This window comes from Bos grunniens, chromosome 5 (assembly GCF_055505025.1).
Source record: "Bos grunniens cultivar Pamir isolate PY7600 chromosome 5, Bosgru_T2T1.0, whole genome shotgun sequence".
In the NCBI taxonomy this organism is placed as follows: Eukaryota; Metazoa; Chordata; class Mammalia; order Artiodactyla; family Bovidae; genus Bos; species Bos grunniens.
In genome coordinates, this window is record NC_141169.1 from 97,971,582 (window position 1) to 97,985,320 (window position 13,739).

A 13,739-nucleotide genomic window follows, 5' to 3' on the forward strand; every position below is an offset into this window, starting at 1 on the left:
TAAATAAATAAAGTTAAGGAGATTCTAGATGATAGAATGCCACTTCAGAATGAATTTGTCCAGAGTTTGTTAAGATTCTTATCTCAGGTGGCTTCCATTTAAAAGCATGGGTTGGAAAAGCACACTACTAAAAAGCAACTCATGTGGCCTGGAATTCTATCCTTAGAATCCTTCCATTAATCAGTTCATCCATCACCTAGGAGGTGCTCCCTGCAGTGCCAGGTGCTATGAGGACATAAAATGTGGAGCCTAACCCCCAAGCAGCTATAAATCTAACCAAAGGGATCAATTACAAATAAAAGAAATTAATAAATGTGTTGTTTTTATTGGAAAAGACCCTGACGTTGGGAAAGATCGAGGGCTGGAAAAGGGGATGATAGAGGATGAGATGGTTGGATGGCATCACCAACTCAACGGACTTGAGTTTGAACAAACTCCAGGAGACGGTGAAGGACAGGGAAGCCTGGCATGCTGCAGTCCATGGGATTGCAGAGTCACACGTGATTTAGTAACTGAACAACAACGACAATTGTTTTTGTTATTATTTATTATTTTTTAACTTTTTATTTTGTATCAGGGTATAGCTGATTAACAAGCTATATCATTAATGTTATGATAGTTTCAGGTGGAATGCAAAGGGACCCAGCCCTACATGGACCCCAGATCACAAGGAAACTTGAAACCACACTATACATGTATCCATTCTCACTAAACTCCCCTTCCATCCAGGCTGCCACATAGCACTGAGCAGAGTTCCCTGTGCTATACAGTAGGACTTTGTTGGTTATCCATTTTAAATATAGCAGATGTCGATCCCAAACTCCCTGATTATCCCTTCCTTCATCCTTCTCCCCTGGTAACCATAAGTTCCTTCACTAAGTCTGTGAGTCTGTTTCTGTTTTATTATTAGTTATTATTTAAATTCATTTTATTTATTATAGTTATTCATACATTTATTAATACAAATAAAATGTGCAGAAAATATTATTTCCATAACTTTGGACAGTACAGACTGTGAAGTTCCCTGAGGGAGTGATCAGTGAGGGCCAGAGTGATGAGGGTAGGAAGGAACACTCACAGAGGAGATAAGATGAACTGGATCTCTGAGGCAGAGAAATTACTTGGGTAAGAAGCAGGATCAATGAGAATCGAGCACAGAGGATAAATGGGAATAGAATAAAAGGCAGTTCAGGACAGGGACAACCTCTAAGAAAAGGTGAGCAGATGGGAGGGAGAAAACTGACCTGAATGAAAAACAAGGCCTGGAGAGGAGAAAGAAATATGGTTGGATGGTGGAAGTTGGGGCTGGATCATAGGGAGACTTGAAACCACACTAAAAAGTACTGATTAGGGTCTTCAGAAGTCCTCTGTTGGAGCTTCCCTGGTGGTTCATCAGTTAATACTCCATGCTTCCACTGCAGAGGTGCAGGTTCAATTCCTGGCCAAGGAACTAAGATACCACATGCCAAAAAATGAATAAGTAAATAATATTTTAGAAGCAAATATCCATATATTCAATAACCCATAATAAACCATAATGGAAAAGAATATGAAAAATAATATATATATGTATACACAGTCAAGGGGTTCAGACATGAAATAACACAACATTGTAAATCAACTATATTTTCAAGTTTTAAAAATTAATTATAGATAAGTAGTAGGAACCTACTGAACAGTACAGGGAACTCTACTCAATACTCTATACTGGCCTATACAGGAAAAGAATCCAAAGAAAGAGACGATGTAGGTATATGTATAATTGATTCACTTTGCTATACGCATAAAACCAACATTGTAAATCAACTATACCCCAATAAAATTTTTGATTAAATTGAATTAAAATTTTAAAAATTATTAATTTAAAAAATGAAACTAAAACCTCCAAACTTTTTTTTTTAATGCAAATATCCAGGAAAAGAACCAAAGAGTAAGTAAATTTGAAGGGGGGATTAGGGGTGGCCTGTGGCCAGATAGCCTGGACCCTGTCCTGCCTGCTGTATTATACATCACCGCAAGAGAAAAAGAATATGTTATACCAATATGAGCTGGAACTGTTAATTGCACATTCTTCTGTCTTGGGCCCTGGGAAAGCCTCAATGGAATGAGACCCAATAAGAGTGCATTCTGATAAGGGTGAGGGGAGCAAGGAGAGAGGGAAGTTATACCAAAGGCCTTGGCAATCCCGGAAGAGCTGGTCCAGGTAGAGCCCCCACCTTATGCGCAGCCAAAGCTTGAGGAAGGACCTCCAAAGGAGAGGAAGGTGGCAGAGTAGAAAAGTCACATTTCCCTGAAGTCACAGAGATGGCAACCAGTGGACCTTTTAATGTGCATGATCCTTCTAATCCTTTATGGCTCAGCCAACCTTTGATTCCTTTGGAAAGGATGCTCCTTTGGATCTTAAGATCAAAATAAAGATGTGGGAAATACTCTGGAGATGGCTTTGTAGGGAGTGGTGGTAGTTTAGTCACTAAGTCATGTCCAACTCTTGCAACCTCATGAACTATATCCTGCCAGTCTCCTCTGTCCATGGAATTTTCCAGGCAAGAACACTGGAGTGGGTTGCCATTTCCTTTTCCAGGGGATCTTCCTGACCCAGGGATAGAACCCGAGTCTTCTGCATTGCAGGCAGATTCTTTACCACCGAGCCACTTGAGAAGCTCTTGGTAGGAGTAGGTCAGATGAAGAACGACGTGTCCTCATGTGGCCAAGGGAAGGCCTTTTGCAGCCCCCCATCACATCTGCACCTGTGGAGAAGAGGCGGTCTTTCCTAAAGCCACACCCCCTTCAGGACCTCCCTAAGGTCAAGGTGCCTCTGGTTAGCAGTAAAATGAAAAACAGTTGTTCTCACCAAAGAAATCTCTGTAGACAGGCTGCTGGGAAACTTGAATAGGTGTGTCTTTCTGACCTTCCGGTTCTTTTTATAGGTTCTGTAGGAACCCCAGTGGGTGCCTCCATCCTTCCGCCCATTTGGGGAGAGATTAAAGACACTGAGGTTGTCTCTTTCTTACTCATTGGCAGTTACAACCTCGCAGCCACTACAGCCTCAGCCTCCAGCGTGGACACGGAGGAGGTAAGTGGGAATGAAGGGGCCATGCCCTCAGCTGTCAGCCTGGGTCACTCAAGCCAGCTGGCTTGGGAATAACCAGAGAGGAGTGGAACTAGGGGTATTCAGCTGCTAGGTACTTGTTTCCAAATGAATATGTGTGATTTTTTTTCTAGACAACCGTACTCAAGACAGAGTTTGGTGCTACCTCTCCAAAAAATTAATTGAGGGCAGAGACCACTTTGTAAAATTCTTTGACAAATTAACAGCAGATATTTAAGCACAATGTGTTGGATTGACTTGAATTAAAAGAAGGAACAGTCATTAAAATGACTGGGAAGAGCCTGTCTCCTTTGAGGAGCACTTCATGTCTTGAATGATCAAATGGTCCATTAATGTTGACAACCCTTGTTCTGGAGCCTGCTACAACTGGAGTCCAGCAATCATACACACGTTGTCACACAGCCCATCTTTATGAAAAAAATTCTGCCTTAGGCTTCAAAAAGCCTTGGTGGAAATTATGACATGAAATTCATGAATGATCCAGAGTCCTCAGGTGAAGATGGTTCTCCTTTCCTAGCAGGACAGAGCTAGGATAGTTCTGAGGGGTGGATAGTTCTGAGCTGTTTCATTCAATGTGTCCAGGCATCTTCATCTGGGAATCAGAGATACTATAGTGTCCTGTCCAGGACTACCCAACAGACGTTCTTGTGGGTAAACGTAAAGTCATGTTGTTTCATTCTGGTTTTTTTTGCAGGGGAAAAGAAGATCGTTCTAGTGAGGTACCAACAAGTCACCATGTATGAGGACTGCAAGGAGTCCACGGGGGACTATTACTTCCTCTGTGACACTGAGGGAGCATGGGGCATTGTTCTGGAGTCCCTGGCAGCAGTTGGCATAGTGGTTACAGTCATGCTGCTCCTGGCGTTTCTCTTCCTCATGAGAAGGGTCCAAGACTGCGCCCACTGGAATGTCCTCCCCACCCAGTTCCTCTTCCTCCTGGGTGTGCTGGGGCTCTTTGGCCTTGCTTTTGCCTTCATCATCCAGCTGAATCAGCAGACTGCCCCCATCCGCTACTTTCTCTTTGGGGTCCTCTTTGCTCTCTGCTTCTCGTGCCTCTTGGCTCACGCCTCCAACCTGGTGAAGCTGGTCCGGGGTCGAGTCTCCTTCTCTTGGACGACAATTCTGTGCATTGCAATTGGTGTCAGCCTGTTGCAGACCATCATCGCCATTGAGTACGTGACTCTCATCATGACCAGGGGTGGCATGTTTGTGCACATGACACCCTATCAGCTCAACGTGGACTTCATGGTCCTCCTGGTATACGTCCTCTTCCTGATGGCCCTCACGTTCTTTGTCTCCAAGACCACCTTCTGCGGCCCTTGTGAGAACTGGAAGCAGCATGGCAGGTTGATCTTTGTCACCCTCCTCGTCTCCATCATCATCTGGGTGGTGTGGATCTCCATGCTCATGAGGGGCAACACACAGCTCCAGCGGCAGCCCCAGTGGGACGACCCCGTCATCTGCATCGCCCTGGTCACCAACGCGTGGGTTTTCCTGCTGCTGTACATTGTCCCGGAGCTGTGCATTCTCTACCGATCGTGTCAGCAGGATTGCCCCCTGCCAGGCAATGCCTGCCCCCTCCCGACTTACCAACGCAGCTTCAGAGCAGAGAACCAGGAGCTCTCAAGAGGTACTCTCTGGGGAACTCGGGGAGGCTCTCCTGTGAGCAAAGCAAGAGGAAAAACAGGGCCAGAGGATACAGCAGGAAGGAACAAAAATGGAATGGTCAGGATCTAGTGTTAGTCGAGCAGTTGTGTCTGACTCTAGGTGACCCCATGGACTGTAGCCCACCAGGCTCCTCTGTCCATGGGATTGTCCGGGCAAGAGTATTGGAGTGGGTTGCCATTTCCTCCTCCAGGGGATTTTCTCAACCCAGGGATTGAACCCAGGTCTTCCGCATTGCAGGCAGACTCTTTACTGACTGGACCACCAGGGAAGACCTAGGGAAGTGACTAAATAGCTCAAGCCTAGAGAGGCAGACAGAGTCAACGTTAAACTTTTCTGAAAAATCAGTTCATCCAGAATACAGAGATTCATGAGGAGAGGCCAAGACAGAAATGACTCAGAGGTCCTAAATAAAGAGGGTGTAGCTCTGAGTATTGTTACTGGATAAAGAAAGGCACCCACTATAAAAGGAGTTTACCAGCCCCAAATTAGGCTTTGGTTGTGCCCTTGCATGACATAGCGTGCTAAGTCCAGATGTTTTGCCCATCAAGTGCAAAAGTCACCCCTGGCAGCAGTGACTGACAGTTTTAAAATTTAAGTCTCAAAACTAACTTCCCCTAACATCATAGTAGACTGATTCATACGACTCATCATCTCATTAGAGTCACAAAGCCCGATAACTTCTGGATGTCTACTTTGCAAACCATTCACTTCCTGAGAGCCTTCAAGGTTTACAAAAAGTGACAGGAAGTGCCATTAAGTGAGAATTCTGAGCAGAGGCTCAGATGTGTAATCATTAATAGAAATAAAAGAACTTGCTTATGTGACATTTTCATAATAATTTCTGGGTCAGATTTGAATCCTTATGTAAGACCAAGTCACCTGACTATACATTTGTTAGAGAATAAAATGTATTATCCATGATAACAAGGTGACTTGGACTCCAATAACCTGGGGGAATAAATGGCTAATATCAGTGATCTAGAAATACATCAAAACTCATTAATTCCTTTCTGAAACATCTGGCCCATTATTCATAACCCAACATCACAGTTTTACATTCATTTCTGTGTCTTAATAGGCATCTGATTTCTCACAATGTATTTCTAATGTGCAAAGAGGATGTTATTTTACATATTGCATAGCGCACATTACGTTCACCAGGCTCAAAAAAATTAATAGAAGCTTTCCTGTTAAGTCATACACTTTTTGAGTTGTAATCTATGGCTAATTACACATTCAAATTAATTCCTGTTCAGATAGCTGCATCCATTAATTCTGTTCAGTTCAGTTGACCATGAATCGGAAATTGAGACTACACATCCTTTCTATATGAGTTTTTCATTGCTTTTGATGATGTGAGGTTCATGGCAGAATTGCAGAGTCAATCTTTCTTGAAATGACTTCTCATAGTTCTCACCAAAAAATAAGATAAAACTTCTATGTCTGCTTTGTCTGCTGTCATATGTCTCTGCTGCTGCTGCTGCTGCTGCTGCTGCTGCTAAGTCGATTCAGTCGTGTCTGACTCTGTGCGACCCCATAGACGACAGCCCAAAAGGCTCTCCCACCCCTGGGATTCTCCAGGCAAGAACACTGGAGTGGGTTGCCATTTCCTTCTCCAATGCATGAAAGTGAAAACTGAAAGTGAAGTCACTCAGTCATATCCAACTCTTTGCAACCCCATGGACTGCAGCCTACCAGGCTCCTCCATCCATGGGATTTTCCAGGCAAGAGTACTGGAGTGGGGTGCCATTGCCTTCTCCATCATATGTCTCTAGGAAACAAAATCAGAGAGAGAGAGTTCTTAGTGTTTCATAATACCCAAAACACACTGGGACTTGTAACAATCAATTTTGCACACCCCCAAAGATTAGGCAGGTATTTAAAGTGTTCTAAGAAATGTCCTATGGAAAAACAAGAGCTTTCGAAAGCGCAATGTTTCCTTATAACTGTCTTTATACTAGAGCATTGGTAGAAAATCCATTTCTGCCAGAGATAGTCACTGTCAATGCAATTTGATATTTTGTGGGAAGAAACATCAGTGGCGTAGAAAAGAACATGTAGATTACTATCCAAAACTGGGCAGAATAACCAGAAACTTAAGCTTAGAGAAGGGAATCAGGATGGAGGTTACCTGGAAAAATTAGATGTCAAAAATTAGAAGAACGATTCAAACTCAGGAATGTACAAAATGACACCTAGCTTGGAAAAAACATACAAAGAGATGCAAAATAGATAAGAACGAGAGCAGTACAGTGTAATAACAATAATGTAAAAAATTCTAAGTGTTGCTGTAGGTCAAGAGCTGGCAGTGGGAAAGCAACTCACAGCTGTGTTTGTTTTTGTCTGCTCAAGAAACAATCGCAGTGCTGTGTAGACAGATGTGTGGTCAGCAAGAACAGTCAGGCCTTTGTTCTCAGCATCGGTCAGTCCCTGACAAGAATACCCATTCCAGCTCTGGGATCCACTCAGGACAAGTGTGGGGATCTGGACAGGTTTGGTGGAAAACCTCAAAGATGATGAAGGGGTTATAACATTAGACCTATGTGGGAAGGTTAAGAAGATGAAAGTGAGATGGTAGTTCTTAAGCTTTAGATGCCTTTCTCACCGACATTCAGTTCTCTCTAAATTCTGTACCAAAACACATTTTGTTCCAGTCTGTGAGGCATGCATTTGTCATGTGACTCTTCTGATTTATAGCTGTGATTGCAGTCACATAATTATTTGATTTACCACTGGGGTCTGAGACCAGAATTAATCAGTTAAAAGAAGAGTAAGACAAGAGGGGATTAGCAAGGAATTTCACACATATGACGACTTCTCCCCAAGAGGCTGTTGTCCTGTTTTCTGTCTCCAGCTAAAGATGAAGGGTAGAAATAGATCCAAATGGAAGCGCGAAGCATTCAGATTAAATGCAAAGAGTTGGTACGCTGAAATAAATCAGCAAAGGGGATTAAGGCTTTCATTTCCCTGGAAGTCTTTCAAAAGATTAGTCTTTAAAGATTCTCTCTAAAGTGATGTATGGACTCAGTTCAAAGATATAAAAACATCTAGATGAAGAATAAAAATCCAATCAGGCATATTACTACAAAACACCAAGAAAATGGGTATAAATAGTCTGTGCCCTGAGATATAAACATGTTCCTGAAAAACTGCACATCAACTGAATTTTTTAAATCAATTGCTCTTTTAACTGAGAATTTTTAGTGTGACATCATTTGCAAAGATCCTAAACCTAGAACATCAGGGGACTTCCTGGTGGTCCAGTGGTTAAGACTCCACGCTTCCACTGCAGGGAGTGAGGGTTCAATCCGTGGTCAGAGAACTAAGATCCCACATGCCTCGGGATGTGGCAAAAAAAGCAATAAAAATCTAGAATATCAGCCATGAACCATTTTTTATTAAAGGAAAGCTCCTGTTCTAGTAGTGCCTACTTTATCTGTTCTAGATTACTTAGAATATTGTTTTATCAAGTTCGCTAAAACCAAGACCCATGTGCATTTTAAAGAATCACATTATTGTGGGCATTTTTTCTATCCGTTGTTTAAATATCTACAGACAAATCTAGTATGATTTTTTGGAAGGTATTAAGACAGAAACGAGGCTATGCAATGTAAAAAAGGAGTCAATGAATAGCAAATGATGGAAAACAGGAGAAAAGCGCTCTTGCCAACCCAAGCCCTTCAGATTATTTTCCTTACCGCAAATACCAGCTTTTGCTCAGCATAGAAAGTGATGATGAGGCTTCAGCCCCTTCAATTACTAAGCACAGAGGTACTTTTCCTGCATACACAATTGTGATCTGTATGCAACCTTCTTCCGAAGCTTTAACAATGCTCTTTTTTAAATCACAAATTAAAAAAAAAAAAAGTAGCCTCAGTGGAGAATTTATTTTTAAAGGAAGGAGCCTCTTTGCAAGCCACTGAGCCCCACCCTCCTCAGGTGCTGTTTCCAGGTGAACCTCTGACACTAACCCAGACCTTCCCTCCTTTGGCTTTCAGCCCGAGACAGTGATGGCGCTGAGGAGGATGTAGCATTAACTGCATATGGTAGCCCCCACTCAGCTGCAGGTAAATGTGCTCATCTGCATTCTCCAAGGAGGGATGGAGGAAGCCCACCTTCCTCAGGCGAGCTGTCAGGCTTCCTCTCCAGTGGCTTTCCTGACCCAAGAGAGGATAGATAGGGCAGGGTCATTCCTCCAGACATGCAGAGCCTGAGCCATCCAGACTGAATCCATACCAGGGCAGTGCAATGAAGCTAAATCATGCCTTTTGCTTCTTCCCAAACCATTCCCAACCCTCAACTGCCACTGCCATTGACAATAAATTCTGATGCAGGTGAATGTCCCTGAAAGAAAAGGCAGCTTGAAGGGTTCAGGTGGAGAGTGAAGAGGAGCAAGCTCACCGCTTTTTGCCTTGGGGACAAGGGGGAGGGAGGTTAGAAATATGCATGACTGTAGGAACTGTTTTTAGCATCAGTGGTCTAAATGCATCTCCTGGACCATGCTGGCTGCCTCTCTGAGTCACTGTCTGGGCCGCCCCAAGAACTGGGCTGGGTCTGTCAGCATCATCTGGACACCCTTGTGGGTGCACCCGTTTTATGCCTGCAAAAACAGGGACACTGCTGAGTAGAACCAGAGGTAACCTACATTGGTGCCATGATGGCTTGAAGACAGACAAAGCCAAACAGCCAAAAATACCACTTTGGGACACATTTGTATTATGGGGTCAGAAGCCACTAAGATCCAAGACAGAAAGCCACGCCCAGACTGCTCGTTCAGTGAACTGAACTAGGCAACTGTAACTAGGTTAAGCCCTTTGGTCTGCTATCTAACGTTGCCTTTTCCTGGAATGACAGGCCAGGACATAGCTATATCATTTGCTGTAATTAAGCCTCCTGAGGGTATTTACACCATGAGAAAATCTTCACTCTCCCCGTCAAGAACTTCTTGGGTTACTTTCAACTTCCAGTAATTTTGCAAACAGATTCTTACTAAGGGCTAAGAGAAAAAATGATGTGGGTAGACTCAACATTTTTTTTCTTTTTTGTTTAATTAACAAAGGATTAAATAATGGTGAAATGACAATATTTCAGGCATAGTGTTGCAGAGTATCATCCCCTATGTTGGCTGAGAAAGCTATTAATGGCATTTCTTCCGTTGCAGATTGTTGATGCCACACAGAAATATCTCATTCCACGGGCTAAAGGCAGCCCCCAGCAAGATGCACAATTATAAAGTCCACAGAAAACATGAATCGTGAAAACCCAGAAGATCCTCCCAGTGTCGTCCCCATGGGCAAGTGGGAAGCCTATCTGCCAATAAAGCATCCTTCCTTCCCTGCCTCCTGGTCCCCTCCATCCATCTGGAGCCCTTCCTCAGGACACTGCCCTTCAAGCATAATTACAATCTTTCTGGCCACCCTACCGTGACTACGTGTCTCTTTCTTCATTCATGTAACTGAAAGATTCTCTTCCCCAGCAATGCTAGGACAAATTGGCGCCTCTTACTAATGAGACCAAAAGACCTCAGTTTGATGAACGGAGTCATGCTAATGTGACAAAGTACAGATTTGCCAAAGTACAGATGGCAGTAGCAACTTACTATTGGATAACTCCTCTAGCCATTTTTTTAAAAGGGGCCCCTAAATATGATTGACTCAGAATTTGCAATAAATGTCATAGCAGAACCCTCAGGATCTCCACAATGGTACATTTCAGGAGCTTGCAATCGGGCAGGTTCCTCCCACAGCTTAAGAACTCCCATGACAGCAAGAATGGCATAGACATGACTGAGGCCAGTGACCTGCTTTGATGAACCAGTAACAGCAAGCTAAGAGCCACCCGAGTTGATGCTCATAAAGGATTTCAGCATTGTCACCCATCCTCCTAGTTTTTATCCCCAAAATGATGACAACGCACCTTCAACATAATTTTGTTTTGTTTCGTTTCAAAGGTGAGAGGTGTTTGAGTCAGCTGACAAATTTCAGTAAACCCATTAAAGACATATAGAATGGCTAATGCTGTTTCCCAAGATGTTTCCCCTAAAATTAGTAAAGGTAAAATTGAACCTCTTTGTACCAAATTGCCTCTGAGGTTTATCCTCATTTTATCAAAATTTGGGCCATGTGTGTGTTAGTTTTGGGGGGTTGTAAGGCTGCAAAGTGTCTCCTTCGGGCTGTCTGAGGAATGGAACTGTAAGGTTACACCTTTCAGGAAAGAGAGAAAACCCTGTCTGGGAACCCTCTACAGTCCCTCAGCCAGGTTCACAGAGATGGAACACTGTCGGGTGTTGAGGGGACCCTGCTTTCTCCCCATTCCCACAACCACCCCTCTCCTAACACTTTGACACTTGCCTCACTATTTCCTTTTGTGGTATGATTACTTACCCAGCCGACTCACTTTCTCCCTGTATGGCGTAATTCGGATTCCTGAGAGAGACTCTGATTGGTTCAGCTGCTCGCCAGTGTCTCTGATTGGGCGCTCTTTTGCATTGGCCCACCTGTTAACTTATAATCACCCTGTGGATTGGCTGCCCTTGGGCCCGGTAATCACCACTGGTCCCTTCAGCTGTGTTTGGTGTGGTCATGTGGTACAGACTTGACTACATATGTCTGCTTCCTCAGTGAGACACCCGTGGGCAGGGAATTATGCTCTGGGCAGCTAGGGAGCAATAACATGCACCATGAGTGACCAACTCCAGAAAGATGAATCCAGGAAAATATAATTTATGAAAATTATAGAATATCTTTATGAAAATATCAATTCTTTTGAGTTTATGTAGCAATTCACATAACGCTAAACACCCCAATCATCTTCTGAGTTGGGATCCATGAGGAACCACTTAAAAGAACAGATAAAACTATTAATGAATAGCTTGTGTTCTTAGTTGCTCAGTCATGTCCGACTGTTTGTGGCCCCATGGGCTCTAGCCTGCCAAGCTCCTCTGTCCATGAGATTTCCCAGGCAAGAATACTGGAGTGGGTTGCCATTTCCTCCTCCAGGGGATCTTCCTGGATTGGGGATTGAACCCACATTTTTTGTGTCTCCTTCATTGGCAGGTGGATTCTTTACCACTAGCACCACCTGGGAAGTCTATGATTAGCATGTTGCAGTCAGTTAATCAATTCAACAAGTAGTATTTGAAGATCTAAACACACTTACTGAAACTTCCCTGGTGGTCCAGTGGTTAGGAATCCGCCTTGCAATGCAGGGGATGGGAGCAAGTTTCCATCCTTGGTGGGGAAACTAAGATCCCTACATGCCAAGGAGCATCTAAGCCAGAGCTGCAGCTACTGAGCCTGTGCACTCCAGAGCCCAGGCACCACAACTAGAGAGTCCGTGAGGCACAATGAAAGGTCCTGCATGATACAACAAATGTCCTGTGTGCCGCAACTAAGACCTGTCGCCGACAAATAAATAAAATATGTGTGTGTGTGCTAAGTCGTGTCCCAGTCTTTTTGACTCCATGGACTATGGTCCACCAGGCTTCTCTGTCCATGGGATTTCCCAAGCAAGAATACTGGAGTGGGTTTTCATTTCCTCCTCCAGGGGATATTCCTGACTCAGGGACCAAACCCACATCTCCTGTGTCTCCTGCATTACAGGGGGATTCTTTATCTGCTGAGCCATCGACGAAACCCATAAACAAATAAACTCACTTACTGAATGTGAAAGCTGTCTATTCTCTTAAATATTTTAGATCATCTTCTGATTTTATTTATTTACCAAAAGAAAGTGTATCAGTGAAAAACTCCATTATAAAACACCTTCCTGGTGGAGCATGGCTGATATGCTCAGTAGAGCATGGAGCTAATGAAATATCTTCCCAGGTAAAATTGATATTTTTCATCGTGATGATTTTTTTTTCCTGATCCAGAGCATCAGAGATTTATTTCCCTCCACGTTAAATTTCATGAACTCCTCATAAGCTTAAAAGTTGTTGTTGTTGTTCAGTCACCCAGTTGTATCCAACTCTGCAACCCCATGGACTGGATGGAGCACAGCAGGCCTCCCTGTCCCTCACCATCTCCCAGAGTTTTCCCAAGTTCATCTTCATTGCATTGGTGATGTCATTCAGCCATCTCATCCTCTGATGCCCTCTTCTCCTTATGCCCTCGATCTTTCCCAGCATCAGGACTTTTCCAATAAGTTGTCTGTTCGCATCAGATGACCAAAATCCTGGTGCTTCAGCTTCAGCATCAGTCCTCCTAGTGAATATTCAGGGTTGATCTCCCTTCAGATTGACTGGCTTGATCTCCTTGCTGACCAAGGGACTTTCAGGAGTCTTCTCCAGCACCACAGTTCGAAGGCATCAATTCTTTGGCATTCTGCCTTCTTTATGGTCCAGCTCTCACAACAGTATGTGACCACTGGGAAGACTATAGCCCTGACTATACAGACCTTTGTTGGCAGAGTAATGTCTCTGCATTTCAACACACCGTCTAGTTTTGTCATTGCTTTCCTGCCAAGAAGTAATCATCTTGTGATTTCATGGCTGCAGTCACCATCTGCAGTGATTTTGGAGCCCAAGAAGAGGAAATCTGTCACTATTTCCACCTTTTCCCCTTCCATTTGCCATGCAGTAATGGGGCCGGATGCCATGATCTTAGTTTTTTTTAATATTTAGTTTTAAGCTGGCTCTTTAAAAAAGTCTTATGCCTTATTTTAGCCTGTGGTCAGGTCTGGAATAAGCTCCCACATGCTGCGCAGCAACTAAGTCTGCGAGCTGCAACTACCGAGCCCACGTACTCTGGAGCCCAAGCACCACAACGTTGATGAAGCTTCCTCATTCGCTATAGCCATTATTCTTTCTTCTTTTAAACAAATGCTCCCTTTTCTTGGGATTATATCTACTTCATATTGGCCAGGTTCATGACTTCCCAGCCTTCTTTTCCTCCTTCCACAATCAGTTCTAAATCTACCTTTTCCCAGAAACTCTCTGAAGACATGAGGCCAACAGGACTGT

At 43.6% G+C, this 13,739-nt stretch overlaps 1 protein-coding gene and 1 long non-coding RNA gene across 3 annotated transcripts; one reads left to right on the forward strand and one right to left on the reverse strand.

The window, feature by feature from the left end:
* Positions 1–350: 350 nt before the first annotated feature.
* LOC147372659 (uncharacterized) lies at positions 351–11,534 on the reverse strand. Of its 2 annotated transcripts, none has more exons than XR_015164241.1 (3): positions 8,476–8,754; positions 4,700–4,769; positions 351–1,450 (listed from the first exon to the last, which is right to left on the reverse strand). It is a non-coding gene; the product is annotated as an uncharacterized LOC147372659 (long non-coding RNA). The 2 variants fall into 2 exon arrangements; XR_015164240.1 differs by lacking the exon at positions 8,476–8,754 and adding an exon at positions 11,161–11,534 and having other exon boundaries at positions 356–1,450.
* Positions 2,928–10,198, forward strand: GPRC5D (G protein-coupled receptor class C group 5 member D). The gene is given in 5 exon segments (XM_086401947.1): positions 2,928–3,073; positions 3,804–4,739; positions 8,776–8,828; positions 8,830–8,844; positions 9,939–10,198. Coding segments are annotated over 4 exon segments (1,035 nt in total). The 5' UTR covers positions 2,928–3,073; positions 3,804–3,844; the 3' UTR covers positions 10,011–10,198.
* Positions 11,535–13,739: the final 2,205 nt, after the last annotated feature.